Source organism: Canis lupus, chromosome 9, assembly GCF_011100685.1.
Source record: "Canis lupus familiaris isolate Mischka breed German Shepherd chromosome 9, alternate assembly UU_Cfam_GSD_1.0, whole genome shotgun sequence".
Lineage (NCBI taxonomy): Eukaryota > Metazoa > Chordata > Mammalia > Carnivora > Canidae > Canis > Canis lupus.
Window position 1 is genome coordinate 40,905,204 of NC_049230.1, and position 13,309 is coordinate 40,918,512.

The following is a 13,309-nucleotide window of genomic DNA, read 5'->3' on the forward strand; positions in this document are numbered from 1 at the left end:
GTGTTTCCTGCTCCGTGAAATGGAGACGCAAGGGGGGCTGGTAGTGAGGCCTGAACGAGAGAAGATGCGGGCAGCGCTCCGCGGGGCGTAGTTACCGATCTTTCCCTGCCCCCGAGCGTGTCTGGAAGAGAAGCCCCGCACTCACGCGCTGCGCGGGAGCAAGGCCACGGCCGCGCGGGCTCGGCGAGGTCGGCGCTAGGACCCGGAGGCGGCTCGCGCCAGGAGCGGGCGCGGCTGTCAATCAGGCGGCCGTGGGGCGGGGTGGGGCGGTGCTTCCGCCTGCGCGTGGTCGCGCCGGCCCCGCTCGCCGGCGCCCGGGGCAGTGGGGAAGCCGCGCCCGCAGCCGCCGGCCGCGCGGCCGGACGAGGGGGCGATGGAGCTGGAGCCCGAGCTGCTGCTGCAGGAGGCCCGGGAGAGCGTGGAGGCGGCGCAGAGCTACCGGCGGGAGCTGGGCCAGAGGCTGCAGGGGCTGCGGGAGGCGCGGAGGCAGGTCGGAGGGCCGCGCCCGGCGGCGGGGCGGAGGGCTAGGAGGGCTCCGAGGGCTCCGAGGGGCCGGGGCGCCCGGGCTTCCCAAGGGACGAGGGAGGGGACCCAGCGGGCGGGGCGGGGGAGGAGTCTCAAGGGGAAGAGACAGGTTTGGGGGCTCCAGGGAGAGGGTGAGGGGCGCCCCCTAAACCGCGCGGGGCGGTGATGGGGCTGGGGTGGAGGTGGGGAGAGCGAGGGAGCAGAGCAAACAGCCAGGGCCTCACCCGGGGCGCTGAGCACTGCGGGGAGGTGGAGGAGGTGGGGGTTCTTCGCGGAGACCTGCCCTTAGAGGGCCTGCATGGGATATTGTAAGGGGAGGACTAGAGGCAGACGCAGGGCAATTGAGAAGCAGCAGAGTTAACACCAAATGAATGGGATTAATGCTTGAAAGTCGTACTTCGTGGTCCCATGTAATCTTGAGTGCATTAAAAAAAAAAAAAAAACATTTAACCCTATTCTAGATGTTTTAGAATTTGAAGTTGGAGCTGTGTCGGAAGGGCAAAAGAAGGAAATTGAAATACTCTTGAGCGCACATTTGAGAATACAAAAGTGTAGGGAAATGGAAAAACAGATTTAAAGAAAGGAGTGCTATGAAGTTATAAAGCTAACTATACTTTCAAGTGACAGCATTATCTGTTCTATGGGGACATGGTTATCAAAGGTAAAGGAACACCCCGGAACATATACAGAGGGAAGATAGAACCCACTGCCGATGTGCAATAAGACAGATAATCCTCAAGCAACTATTAATACAGGGGCTTCATGAAGTCTCTTTGAGTAGGGTTCCACCTGAGTGGAATCGTTTGAGCACGAATCCATCATTTGAGTGAATGGGATTTTTCTATATATCACAACCTTTTTTTTTTTTTTTTTTTGATTTTCTCTTTATAATCTCTACATCCCATGTAGGGCTCGAACTCCAAACCCGAGATCAAAAATTGCATGTTCTTCCAACTAAGCCAGCCAGGCACCGGCACTTGGTCTATATTGTCATTCTAGTAACTCCCATGCTGCACAGAATCTGAAAATGTAGAACTGATAGAATAGTGTTGTGAAAACAGTGCCTTTGGATATTTTCATCATTAAGAATTCTTGGCATGTTCTAGGGTTTTTTGTTGTTGTTGTTGTTGTAGTTGTTCTAGGTTTTATGTATTTTGAAAACCTTGTAGAGCTCCTCTAGGCCAGGCACTATTTAGTAGCAAACTGGGAGCAAAATCCAATTCGGTGAATGCTTTTCATGGCCTTCCAGTGTATTCATCTTGATTTCCATTTGAAAACCTCTGCATTATTCTTTCTGCTGTTTTGAAATAGAGGTTCTAAACTAGGACATTGTTTCAGAAGAGATTAAAGTATCTCTTATTCTATGACTAATGTTTCAGCCGGATAAGATATCTTGTGTATGAGCAGGACTTTTATTTAACTGCATCTGCAACTAAGAAGCAGCAAAGTTGACACTAAATGAATGAGTTTAGCACCTGGGAGTAGTACTTACTAATTTCTTGTGTAATTTTGAATTCACTTTATGTAAACACAGGACATACTTTCCTATGAGTTAGTGTAGTTCAGTATGGGGTTTTGTTTTGTTTTTGAGGCCCATTGTCTCAGGCTTGAGACCGAAAACACCAAGAGAACATCCATCACAGTTAGGTCCCCGATGATACTGCCTCCTGACTAGACTAATAGTGTAGTTTTCTTTTGTGAACTGAAATGTGTTTTGTGCCAGTGCCAGTTATAAGGCACCTCCCCTCAAAGCTAATTCTAGTGGATTGTATACGATTGGGTTTGTAGAATAAGTCCTTTGTCAACTTGGATTTTAAGGAAGATCTGTGTTACAAAAATGTTATCAAAATAAGCAGCCGCTTTTGTGTAGTGGTTAGGATATTTTTAGGGTTCCAGTCATTTGCAGAATAGCTACATAAAATTTGACTTTATAGTCAGAGACTGCATGGGGGAAGGATGAGCAGAAAGGAGAGATGCTCCCCTTTGTGTATATTTTTTATTTGCTGATTTTATTTCCTTTTGGCATGTGATTTTTTTATTCATACATAATTTACATACCATAAAATTCATGCCTTAAAATGTGCAATTCAGCATTTTTTAGCATATTTACAAAATTGTGCAACCTTCACTACTAATTACAGAACGTTTTTCATCACCCCAAAAAGAAATCCCGTACACATTAGCCGTCACTCCCTCTGCCCCTGACAACCACTAAATGACTTTCTCTCTTTGGATTTGCCTAAATTCTGAACATTTTGTATACATGGAGTCATACAATATGTGGCTCCCTTGAGACTGGCTTCTTTGACTTAGCATCTTTTCAAGGTTCATCCATGTGGTGACATGTATCAGTACTTCAGTCCTTTTTATGGTTGAATAATATTTGTTGCATGGATAAACCACATTTTATTTATACATTCATCAATTGATAACCAATTGGATTACTTTCACTTTTTGGCTATTTTGAATAGTGTTGCTGGGAACATTCATGTACAAGTTTTTATGTGGCTATGTTGTCAGTTCTTTTGGTATATATACTTAGGATTTGCAGGGTTGTATGGTAACTCATTGTTTAACCCTTTTGAGCACTCAGCATACTTCTTGTCTTTGCTTTTGTTTCTTACCCTTGAAAAATCTCTCATGAAATTTGTCTCATGTTAAACCATGTCTATGGGAATCTAGAAGGAAGAAGAATAAAAATGTTTTATGTTATTCTGTCAAAAACAACTGCCAGCATGTAGTAGTTTCTTCTCTTGTGGTTAAGTTTAGGCCCTGCCCTCTGTCTTTACAAAAAAGGAAGTTCTGCGTAGGAATGCAAGGGTAGTCTATAACTCCTACTGTGTAAATAAGTTAAAGGCTAGAGAGATACATTCATTGTCTTCAGGAAATCAGATAATGTTTACAGCCAGTCTGGCCTAAATGGTGTTGAAATAATTAAGAATAGTTCTCTATAGTTCCGGAATCCTTGGTATTAAGATGTAAATACCAAGGAAATTAACACCCTCCTTAAATACTCATTTGTTTATTCATCCAATAAATGTTTACTGGATGGGTCAGAGATACTTCTAGGTCTTAGAAATACCATGGTGAGGGAAATAGACCAGTGCTTTCATGGATTTATTCTTCCCTTTGTTTGTGGGTCATTGGCTACTACTACTCCTAAAAACAAAACAGATAGGAAAAACCTAAATCTTGTGTATTCATTTTTAGATTTCACTTCCATTGTGTTTTCATTACTTGTTTATTTTTACAGGGTTGGCTTTCCTGCTCTTTTTAAGTAGAGATAGCTGATAAAGATGTCACATAGTGATGTCAACTGGCCAGTCAGACTTGCCTCACTGAGTGACATTACCTTGATGACATTGCCATTGCCTGGGGCCTAATCCTTAAATTTTGCAGATCCAGAAACTCCATTTTGTACATTATCAAAGGGGGATTAGTTTGAGGTACTGGAGGTGCCTAAAGTGAGAAATACCAATGTTCTAGTCTGTGTACAGTTATAATTCACACCAGAAAATGAATGTGTTGGCCTTCATGTGCCTTTTAGAGTGAATCAGTGTCTCTTGGGGGCATTGATGAGAGCAAGCAAGTCTCCTGTCTTTCAGAGTAAAGGGCCAGATCCTGTTACCTAATTAAGATACTATTTGGTGAGGAGCCTCCCTCCATCTGGCCAGTGGTGTCCTTTTGATCCTTGCTACCACAAATGTGGTCTGTGACCTGAGAGCTTGTGAAGAATGTAAGAATCAGGCCAGACCTACTAAATCATAATCTGTACTTGAATAAGATAGTCAAGTGTGATACGTATGCACATTAAAAATTGAGGCACACTGCCTTAGTGTATACCATTACCATTTTGTCAGCTCTACTGATTTCTATAGTTTAACCATAAATGTGTTACTAAAAATTGCTGTCATTTATCCTCAAGATTAAAACATTGAGAGGCTGGTTCAGTTGGTAGAGCATGCAATCTTGATGTTGTGGTTGTGAGTTTAAGCCCAGGGTTAGAACTAGAGCCTCCTTTAAACAAAAACAGGGGCAGCCCGGGTGGCTCAGTGGTTGAGCGCCGCCTTCAGCCCAGGGCCTGATCCTGGGGAGTCCCATGTCGGGCTCCCTGTGTGGAGCCTGCTTCTCCCTCTGCCTGTGTCTCTCATGAATAAAAAAAAAAAAAAAAAAAGTCTCAAAAAAATAGTTTGAAATATCATGTTTGTTAGATAATTATATGATACACAAATGACTAATTGATAATCTCAAGCTAGTGCTTATCCTAACATATCATAACATCTGTAATGTGACCATTTGTCTATATAGTATTTTGTTTTCAATTTTTTAATAGTTGATTTCAGACAATTTTTTGAAGATTTAACTAGCAATCTTGATATTCTTAATATATGATATCATGTATCCTATAGATCATTATTCCCACAGGATTTGAAAACATATCATACTAGTTAAAGACTGGGACAGATCTAGTAGTCAGTGGGGGGAAAAAGTTATTTCAGAAAGCCAGGCAGGAAGTCTTAGTAGCTCAGCAAAGAAAAAAGAGCTATTATTGCTTCTCTTATCTCCCACTTCCCCTTCTGTTACCCATTTTCAAAACAGTCCAAAAATCTGTCTGAAAATGATGTTACTGCAGTAGTACTTTTTGTAGTGTCCTAAGAAAAGGTTAAATCTAGAGCTGGGGAAAAACCAAGAACAGATGAAATAATTTTAAAATAACCTATAATTCTACTACTTACTGACAACGACTGTTAACATTTGGTGTATCCTTCCAGACATATTATTTTGCAAAACTGAGGGACTACTGTATATGCAATGTCATAACCATATTTTTTCTTTTGTTTAGTATTATATGGAGCATTTAGTAACTTACAGAGCATTTGTTGGTGGTAAGCTGAGATATATTGATTTAGGTATGCCGAAATACTGGAAGCAATGCTCTAGAAACAAAACTAAATAATCAATAGCCAAGACAAGGGGAAGAAAAAGCTGCACATAATATTTGTGTGCAGAGGACCACATGTTTACATTGGCTCTACAATAATCTTTTCTCAAGTCTTTTAACAAATGTCTTTAAACATGGCGCTCTGAAAGCTGCCTGTTGAGTCCAAAACTCACTTGAAATATAAAAGATATAGATGAGAATTAAAACATGCATTCTGAATCAGTAATATGAAAATCAGTGACGTGTGGTTTTTTTTTTTTTTTTTTTTAGATTTTATTTATTTATTCATGAGAGACACAGAGAGGCAGAGACACAGGCAGAGGGAGAAGCAGGCTCCATGCAGGGAGCCCGATGTGGGACTCCAACCCTGGGTCTCCAGGATCACTCACTGGGCCGAAGGCGGCGCCAAACTGCTGAGCCACGGGGCTGCCCAAAATCAGTGATGTTAATTAAAAAGTGTGTGGATGTCACAGAGGTACCAGGTTTTCTCTGTGTAGATATTTTTTTCATTGTAATTATAGTATACATATAATTTTGATAGAGAAAAACTATTATTACTATAAATCTGGTGAATCACATGGTAATTTATGATCTAAAACGTCAAACAAACCACTTATGTTTGCAATTATTTTACTTTGTTAGCATTTGCTCCTATTAGCCATGAGACCTTGAGTAGCTTCTCTTTTTTGATCCTCTCTTGCCTTATCTATACGGTAAAGGTAAGGATAGTATCTGCTTTGCTTGACTAATGTGAGAATTAAGATGAGAAATGTGGGGCACCTGGGTGACTCAGTCTATTGTGTCTGCCTTCCTCTCAGGTCATGATCCTGGAGTCTTGGGGTCAAGCTGAGTTAGGCCCTGCTCAGTGGGAAGTTTGCTTCTCCTCTTCCTCTGCCCCTCCCCCCACTTGTGTTTTCTCTTTCAAATAAATACAATCTTCAAAAAAGAAAAATAATAGGATGAGAAATGTATTCAAAATGCTTAGTACCATGCCTGACATACAAAGCACTTAATAAATATTAGCCATAATAATATTAATTTTATATAATTAGTATAATATATAATTACATATTATTGTATTATAATAAAACCAATAATTATTACTGTTATTCAGGATGACATCTACTTCTCCAAATGGTAACTTATTCTTTAAATTTCTCCTACTGTCTTTCCCAGAAGAATGTCCTTTTTAAGCTCAGATGGCAGTTTGTGGCTATGCCACTTATGTAAGAACTTAATACATTTTATTGTAGTTACGTTTGCAGGCAACTATCTCTTCTACCAGAATGACAGTTTTTTGAGGTTAGGCCCAAGCTTTCTTCATCTTTATAACCCCAGCTACTGGCATATACTAGACCTCAGTAAATATAGAATAAGTGCCCTTATGAATGTTGTGGGTGTAACTTTGTAGGCATTCTTTTTAGATTGTTTGTGGTCTTGATTATATGCACCCTATTCGTTAATGCAGATAATCAAGAATTAAACTTTCATTTTATCATATGGTTTGATTATTTGTTACCACATAATAAACTGTACCAAAGCGTTATTACTAAAAAGCACTCTTATTTGCTTACTATTCTGGGCCTTGACTGGGGCTTGGTTAGGCAGTTCTGATTTTGCTTGCAACACTCATGTAATTGCAATCAGATGGCAGCTAAGGCTGGAATGTTCAAGAAAGAATGTTCACTTACCTGTTTGGAGACTTAGTGACAGCTGAACTCAGTTGGAATGCTGGCATGGCGGGGCCTGGATGCCAGATTCCCTCCCATCCTCACACCCTTCCCACTCATCTCCTACTTCCACTCTCCAGAAAGGTAGCCAGACATCTTACGTGGTGGGCCAGGACCCTCAAAAGTGTAAATTAAAAAGTGTTAAATGTTTACACTTTTTTACACTTTTTACAAAAGTGTAAAAGCAGTACTTGCTAGGTTTTCTGAAGGCTGAGACCCAGAACTGCCACAGCATCTGTTCCACTTAGCAACTATGCACTTGTGCCTGCAAGTGCTCCTCACAGCCCAACTATATTCTTGGGAGAGGACTGCACAATGATAGAGTATCAGGACATGTGGTTCATGGTTCACTGGGGACCACTAATGTATCAGACTACCAAATCATATAATAAAGATTTTCTTTCTGAATGTCTTCAAATGGGCATTATAAAAAAAAAAAAAAAAAAAAAAAAAAAAAAAGCCTAACCGTAAGAAAGGCAAGAAGCAAATGTAGCAGCACTTATAGGTTCATAAATGAGTCATACAATTCAAATTTTCTGTTACTTTACTAGCTTCCTGATGTGGGCATGTTTATCTCTCTCTCCAGTATGTTACTCATCTACAGATGCTTTCTTCATAGGGTTGTGGTAGCATTTAAATGAGACCACGGGTGTAAATAGCTGGCACCCGTGTTTGGTAGGTGTTTGGTAGTAGGTGTTTGGTAGATGACAGCTATTGCTGTATTTTTATTGCCATCATCATCATCATTATCTTCAGTGACCAATGTCCTGGTGTCAGTGTGAAGACAAGTAGCTAATGCAGTACATTTCACACAAACTGAGAAGAAACATTTTAGTTAGGTTTTTCTATTTCAGTTGACTACTTTGTATATTTACTTTGTCTTTTATTTTTTATCATTGTGTTCTCGTTAGCATTTAAAGCCAGTGTCTAGGGGCTGGGTGGCTCAGTGGTTGAGTGTCTGTCTTCGACTCAGGTCTTGATCCTGGGGTCCTGGAATGGAGTCCCACATCAGGCTCCCCACAGGGAGCCTGCTTCTCCCTCTGTGTCTCGAATGAATGAATGAATGAATGAATGAATGAACGAACGAACAAGCCAGTGTATAGGGGTGCCTGGGTAACTCCAGTTGGTTAAGCATCTGCCTTCTGCTCAGATCATGATCTTGGAGTCCTGTTTTGAGCCCTGTGTTGGGCTCTCTGCTCAGTGGGGAGCCTACTGTCTCTCCTGCTGCTGCTCCCCCTGCTTGTGCTTGCTCACTCTCTCTCTCAAATAAATAAATAAAATATTTTAAAAAATAGTTTTAGTTTCTTATTACCAATTGGGAAAATCAATTCTTAAACTTGGAGGATAAAAATTATTTTCTTCTATAAAGTCAAAAAAATGCATGTTTTACAGGAGATAGAGGAGAGTCTGGTTAATTTCCTAAAATTTGCTATTATATTATATTGTATTGATATAGGAACTGTCTAGCCACTGAAGACTACAGATGTTTTAAGTCAAATTCTACATAGGTTTTATGACTTTTTTAGTAGCTAAACTCTTTATGACTTTTTTAGTAGCTACCCTTTTTAGTAGCTAACTCTGGAGGACAGTATGTCAGGCATTGTTGTCTTGAAAGGGTATGAAGTATATGTTTACTAGGCTTTTTTTTGTAAGCCTTAGTATTGATGTGTAAAACTTGTTTACTTTTTGGCATTTTATGAACTCACTCTCCTTTTACAACTTTTAAAATACAGTTGCTTAGGGATTAGATTAAACTGCAGTAGAGGTAAGGTCTTTTTTTTTTTTTTAAGATTTATTTATTTGAGAGAACGAGAGGGAGAGCACAAGTGAGGGCAGTGGGGAGGGGCAAAGGGGGAGAGAGAAAGAGAGAGAGAGTCCCAGGTGACTGCACTGAGTGCGGAGCCTGATGCAGGGCTCAATCTCACAATCCTGAGGTCATGACTTGAGCTGAAATAAGAGTCAGAAGCCCAACTGACTGTGCCACTGAGGTGCCCCAGTAAGTAAGTTTTAAAAGTTCACTACAATAGAGGTTTTAGTGGAAAACTGGTTTGAATATTATTATTATTATTATTTTTTTGTTTTTAATTTATGATAGTCACACACACAGAGAGAGAGAGAGAGAGAGGCAGAGACACAGGCAGAGGGAGAAACAGGCTCCATGCACCGGAAGCCCGACGCGGGACTCGATCCCCGGTCCCCAGGATCGCGCCCTGGGCCAAAGGCAGGCGCTAAACCGCTGCACCACCCAGGGATCCCTGGTTTGAATATTATTATTATTATTTTTAACTTTTATTTATTTATGATAGTCACAGAGAGAGAGAGGCAGAGACACAGGCAGAGGGAGAAGCAGGCTCCATGCACCGGGAGCCCAACATGGGATTCGATCCTGGGTCTCCAGGATCGCGCCCTGGGCCAAAGGCAGGCGCCAAACCGCTGCGCCACCCAGGGATCCCTGGTTTGAATATTATTAATCAGCATAAGCAGTGTATATGACAGTTTCCTTTTTGAGACCTTGAGTTGTATATCATTTGTATTCTACATAAATCTACTTTGTTACTAATGATCGCAGTTGTTTTGCCCTAGATTGGCTAGGTAGCATTAGGGCTGTGCAGTTGTCTACTGCAGGATTCTTTTTTTTTTTTTTTTTAAGATTTTATTTATTTATTCATGAGAAACAGAGAGAGAGAGGCAAAGACACAGGCAGAGGGAGAAGCAGGCTCCTTGCAGGGAGCCCGACATAGGACTGGATCCCAGGTCTCCAGGATCAGGCCCTGGACTGAAGGCGTCGCTAAACTGCTGAGCCACCTGGGCTGCCCAACTGCAGGATTCTTGATGCAAGGATAAGAAATATAAGTTATAGCAGGAAGTGTTTGCAGTCAGTACATAATTGATAGGTTTGCCTGGGAACTCCTGAAAATGGGAAAAGTGGAATCAGACTGTTTCTGGTACTGTGAAGCCTTGAGAAAGTTATTTGACTTTTTTAAGTTTCACCCTCTTCAATGTAGACAGTAGAGACCCACCTCCAGGAGTCATTGTAAAGTTAGTGAGCTGAGGGATCCCTGGGTGGCGCAGTGGTTTGGCGCCTGCCTTTGGCACAGGGCGCGATCCTGGAGACCCGGGATCGAATCCCACGTCAGGCTCCCAGTGCATGGAGCCTGCTTCTCCCTCTGCCTGTGTCTCTGCCTCTCTCTCTCTCTCTCTCTGTGACTATCATAAATAAATAAAAATTAAAAAAAAAAAAAAAAAAAAAGTTAGTGAGCTGACAGTGAACACATAGACCATGGTACCACATCAAATAAGAAGAAACCACTCAGCATTGAAGTCCGCATGATTTAGTTTCATAAAGCCAAGCAAATGAAACAGCAGTGGTTGGTATTCAATGAACAAAAGGGACTACGTTTACACTGGAAATGTAGGAGGTGGATTTGGAAATGTAGTCTCCCCTCCGCTGGCCCTCTCACTGCTTTATGTTCACATACTTCCTTTTTTTTTTTCCCTGAGGTTCTGAAACAAAAACAAAACATAGCTGATCTCTGAAACTGTTGAAGGAGCTTTTGAATTCTTTCTAAAGAGGAAACTGACTTTACCTAACCAATGCACTTCCTGTGTGTGCCGTATCCGTTAGAGTGAGACACGACCTCATTGGTATACTTCTCAACTGCAGAATTTCCTCTTGGTGGTGGGAGTGTGAACTGTTTTACAGTGCTTTGACATGTTCTCTTCATTTATTTTGGTATCTGTAAGGTCTATCATAATTTACCTGGGGGTCTTGTTTAAAATGTAGGTTCTGGGTGCCTGAGTGGCTCAGTCGGTTAAGCGTCTGCCTTCAGTTATGGTCATGAACCCAGGGTCCTGGGATTGAGCCCCCCGCTGAGCAGGGAGCCCGTTTCTCTCTCTCCCTCTGTAGCTCCCCTTCCTTGTGCTCTCTTGCTCTGTCACATACTTACATAAATATCTTTAAAAAAGGGGCAGCCCGGGTGGCTCAGAGGTTTAGTGCAGTCTTCAGCCCAGGGCCTGATCCTGGAGACCCAGGATCAAGTCCCACATCAGGCTCCCTGCGTGGAACCTGCTTTTCCCTCTGCTTGTGTCTCCCGCTACCCCCCCCCCCCCCCGTGTCTCTCATGAATAAATAAATAAAATCTTAAAAAAAATCTTTAAAAAAATAAATAATATGTAGGTTCTGATTCAGTAGTCCTGGGTGAACCTAACAATTTGCATTTCTCTCTCTTTTTTTTTTAAGATTTTATTTATTTATTCATGAGATAGAGAGAGAGAGAGAGAGGCAGAGACACAGGCAGAGGGAGAAGCAGGCTCTGTGCAAGGAGCCCGATGTGGACTCGATCCCGGGACTCCATGATTACGCCCTGGGCCAAAAGCAGGTGCCAATCCCCTAAGCCACTCAGGGATCCCCACAATCTGCATTTCTAACAATATTCTGGGTGATGTATCAAAATCATAAAGCATTCTCTCCCTGTTTTTTTTTTTTTTTTTTAAGATTTTATTTATTTATTCATGAAAGACACAGAGAGAAAGAGAGAGGGAGAGAGAGAGAGGCAGAGACATAGGCACAGGGAGAAGCAGGCTCCATACAGGGAGCCTGATGTGGGACTTGATCCTGAGTCTCCAGGATCATGCCCTGGGCTGAAGGCAGAGCTGAACCACTGAGCCACCTGGGATGCCCTCTCTCTGTTTGTTTGTTTTTTTTTTTCCCAAAGATTTTATTTATTTATTCATGAGACAGACAGAGAGAGTGAGAGGGGGGTAGAGACAGGCAGGGGGAGAAGCAGGCTCCATGTGGGAGCCCGACATGGGACTCGATCCCGGATCTCCAGGATCAGGCCCTGGGCTGAAAGCGGTGCTAAACGGTGAGCCACCCGGGCTGCCCTCTCCCTGGTTTTTTAAAAAAGGTTTTAAAAACGTACACAATTAACTTCATTTTTATTCAACAACATTTACTTGCCAGGTGCTGTGTATGTTAGGGCCTAATTTTTAAGGACCCCATAGGTGAGTAATGAACCTAAACATTTTGAGTACAGCCCCCAACCCTTTTCTTTTTAAATTTTGTCTGGGGTTTATTTCATAGAAGTACCCTAGTAATTATATAGAGACTAGTTCATTAAACTTATATTAGGGTCTCTCTTTTTCGCTCTGATTTAAGGAATTCCTTCATTTACTACACACACACTATTATAACTTATCGTCAAAAGGAGAAAAAATTATTTCCATGATCCTCTCACTTCTTTTTTTTTTTTTTTTAAGATTTTATTTATTTATCCGGGGGGGAGGGGCACACAGGCAGAGGGAGAAGCAGGCTCCATGCAGGGAGCCCAATGTGGTACTTGATCCTGGGTCTCCAGGGATCACGCCCCGGGCTAAAGGTGGCACTAAACCACTGAGTCATCCATGCTACCTGATCCTGTCACTTCAGCCAGACTGTTTCCTTTTTTTCCCCTCTGTATTTCTTTGTACTCCTTGAGCATAGACCTCTTTTGTTTTTATATGATTGTGAACATTTCTGGAAAACAATTTTGTATTCTGCTTTTTAACTTTAGTATTAGAGGGATCCTGGGGCGGCCCCGGGTGGCTCAGTGGTTTAGTGCTGCCTTCAGCCCAGGGTGTGATCCTGGAGACTTGAGATCGAGTCCCACGTCAGGCGCCCTGCATGGAGCCTGCTTCTCCCTCTGCCTGTGTCTCTGCCTCTCTCTCTCTCTCTCTCATGAATTAATTAATTACATCTTTAAAAAAAAAGTATTAGAGGGATCCTGGATGGCTTAGCAGTTGAGCATCTGCCTTTGGCTCAGAGCGTGATCCTGGACCCAGGGATCGAGTCCCACATTGGGCTTCCTGTGAGGAGCCTGCTTCTCTCTCTGCCTATGTCTCTGCCTCTCTGTCTGTATTTCTCATGAATAAATAAATAATATCTTTAAAAAATAAATTTAGTATTAGAGAATAAATAGAAAAATTTCTAAATTTCTCTGTTAACTGTTAAAGTTCTGTGCTTTGTGGATCCTCTTGGACTTCAAGCACTCTTAGATAAAGTTAGCAAAAGGGTTAGAGTAGTAAATGTGATGTGTCATTATGAAACTAATATGACAATATCTACAAAGTAAAG

The 13,309-nt window shown here is 42.0% G+C and overlaps 1 protein-coding gene across 1 annotated transcript in view; it reads left to right on the forward strand.

Moving 5' to 3' along the window:
* Positions 1 to 304: 304 nt before the first annotated feature.
* The window catches only part of CRLF3 (cytokine receptor like factor 3), a 45,484-nt gene continuing 32,479 nt past the window's right edge, over positions 305 to 13,309 (forward strand). Inside the window, exon 1 of the mRNA XM_038548180.1 lies at positions 305 to 490. Within this exon, the coding sequence (XP_038404108.1) occupies positions 374 to 490 (117 nt within the window). The 5' untranslated portion in view covers positions 305 to 373. The remainder of the gene's footprint in view (positions 491 to 13,309) is intronic.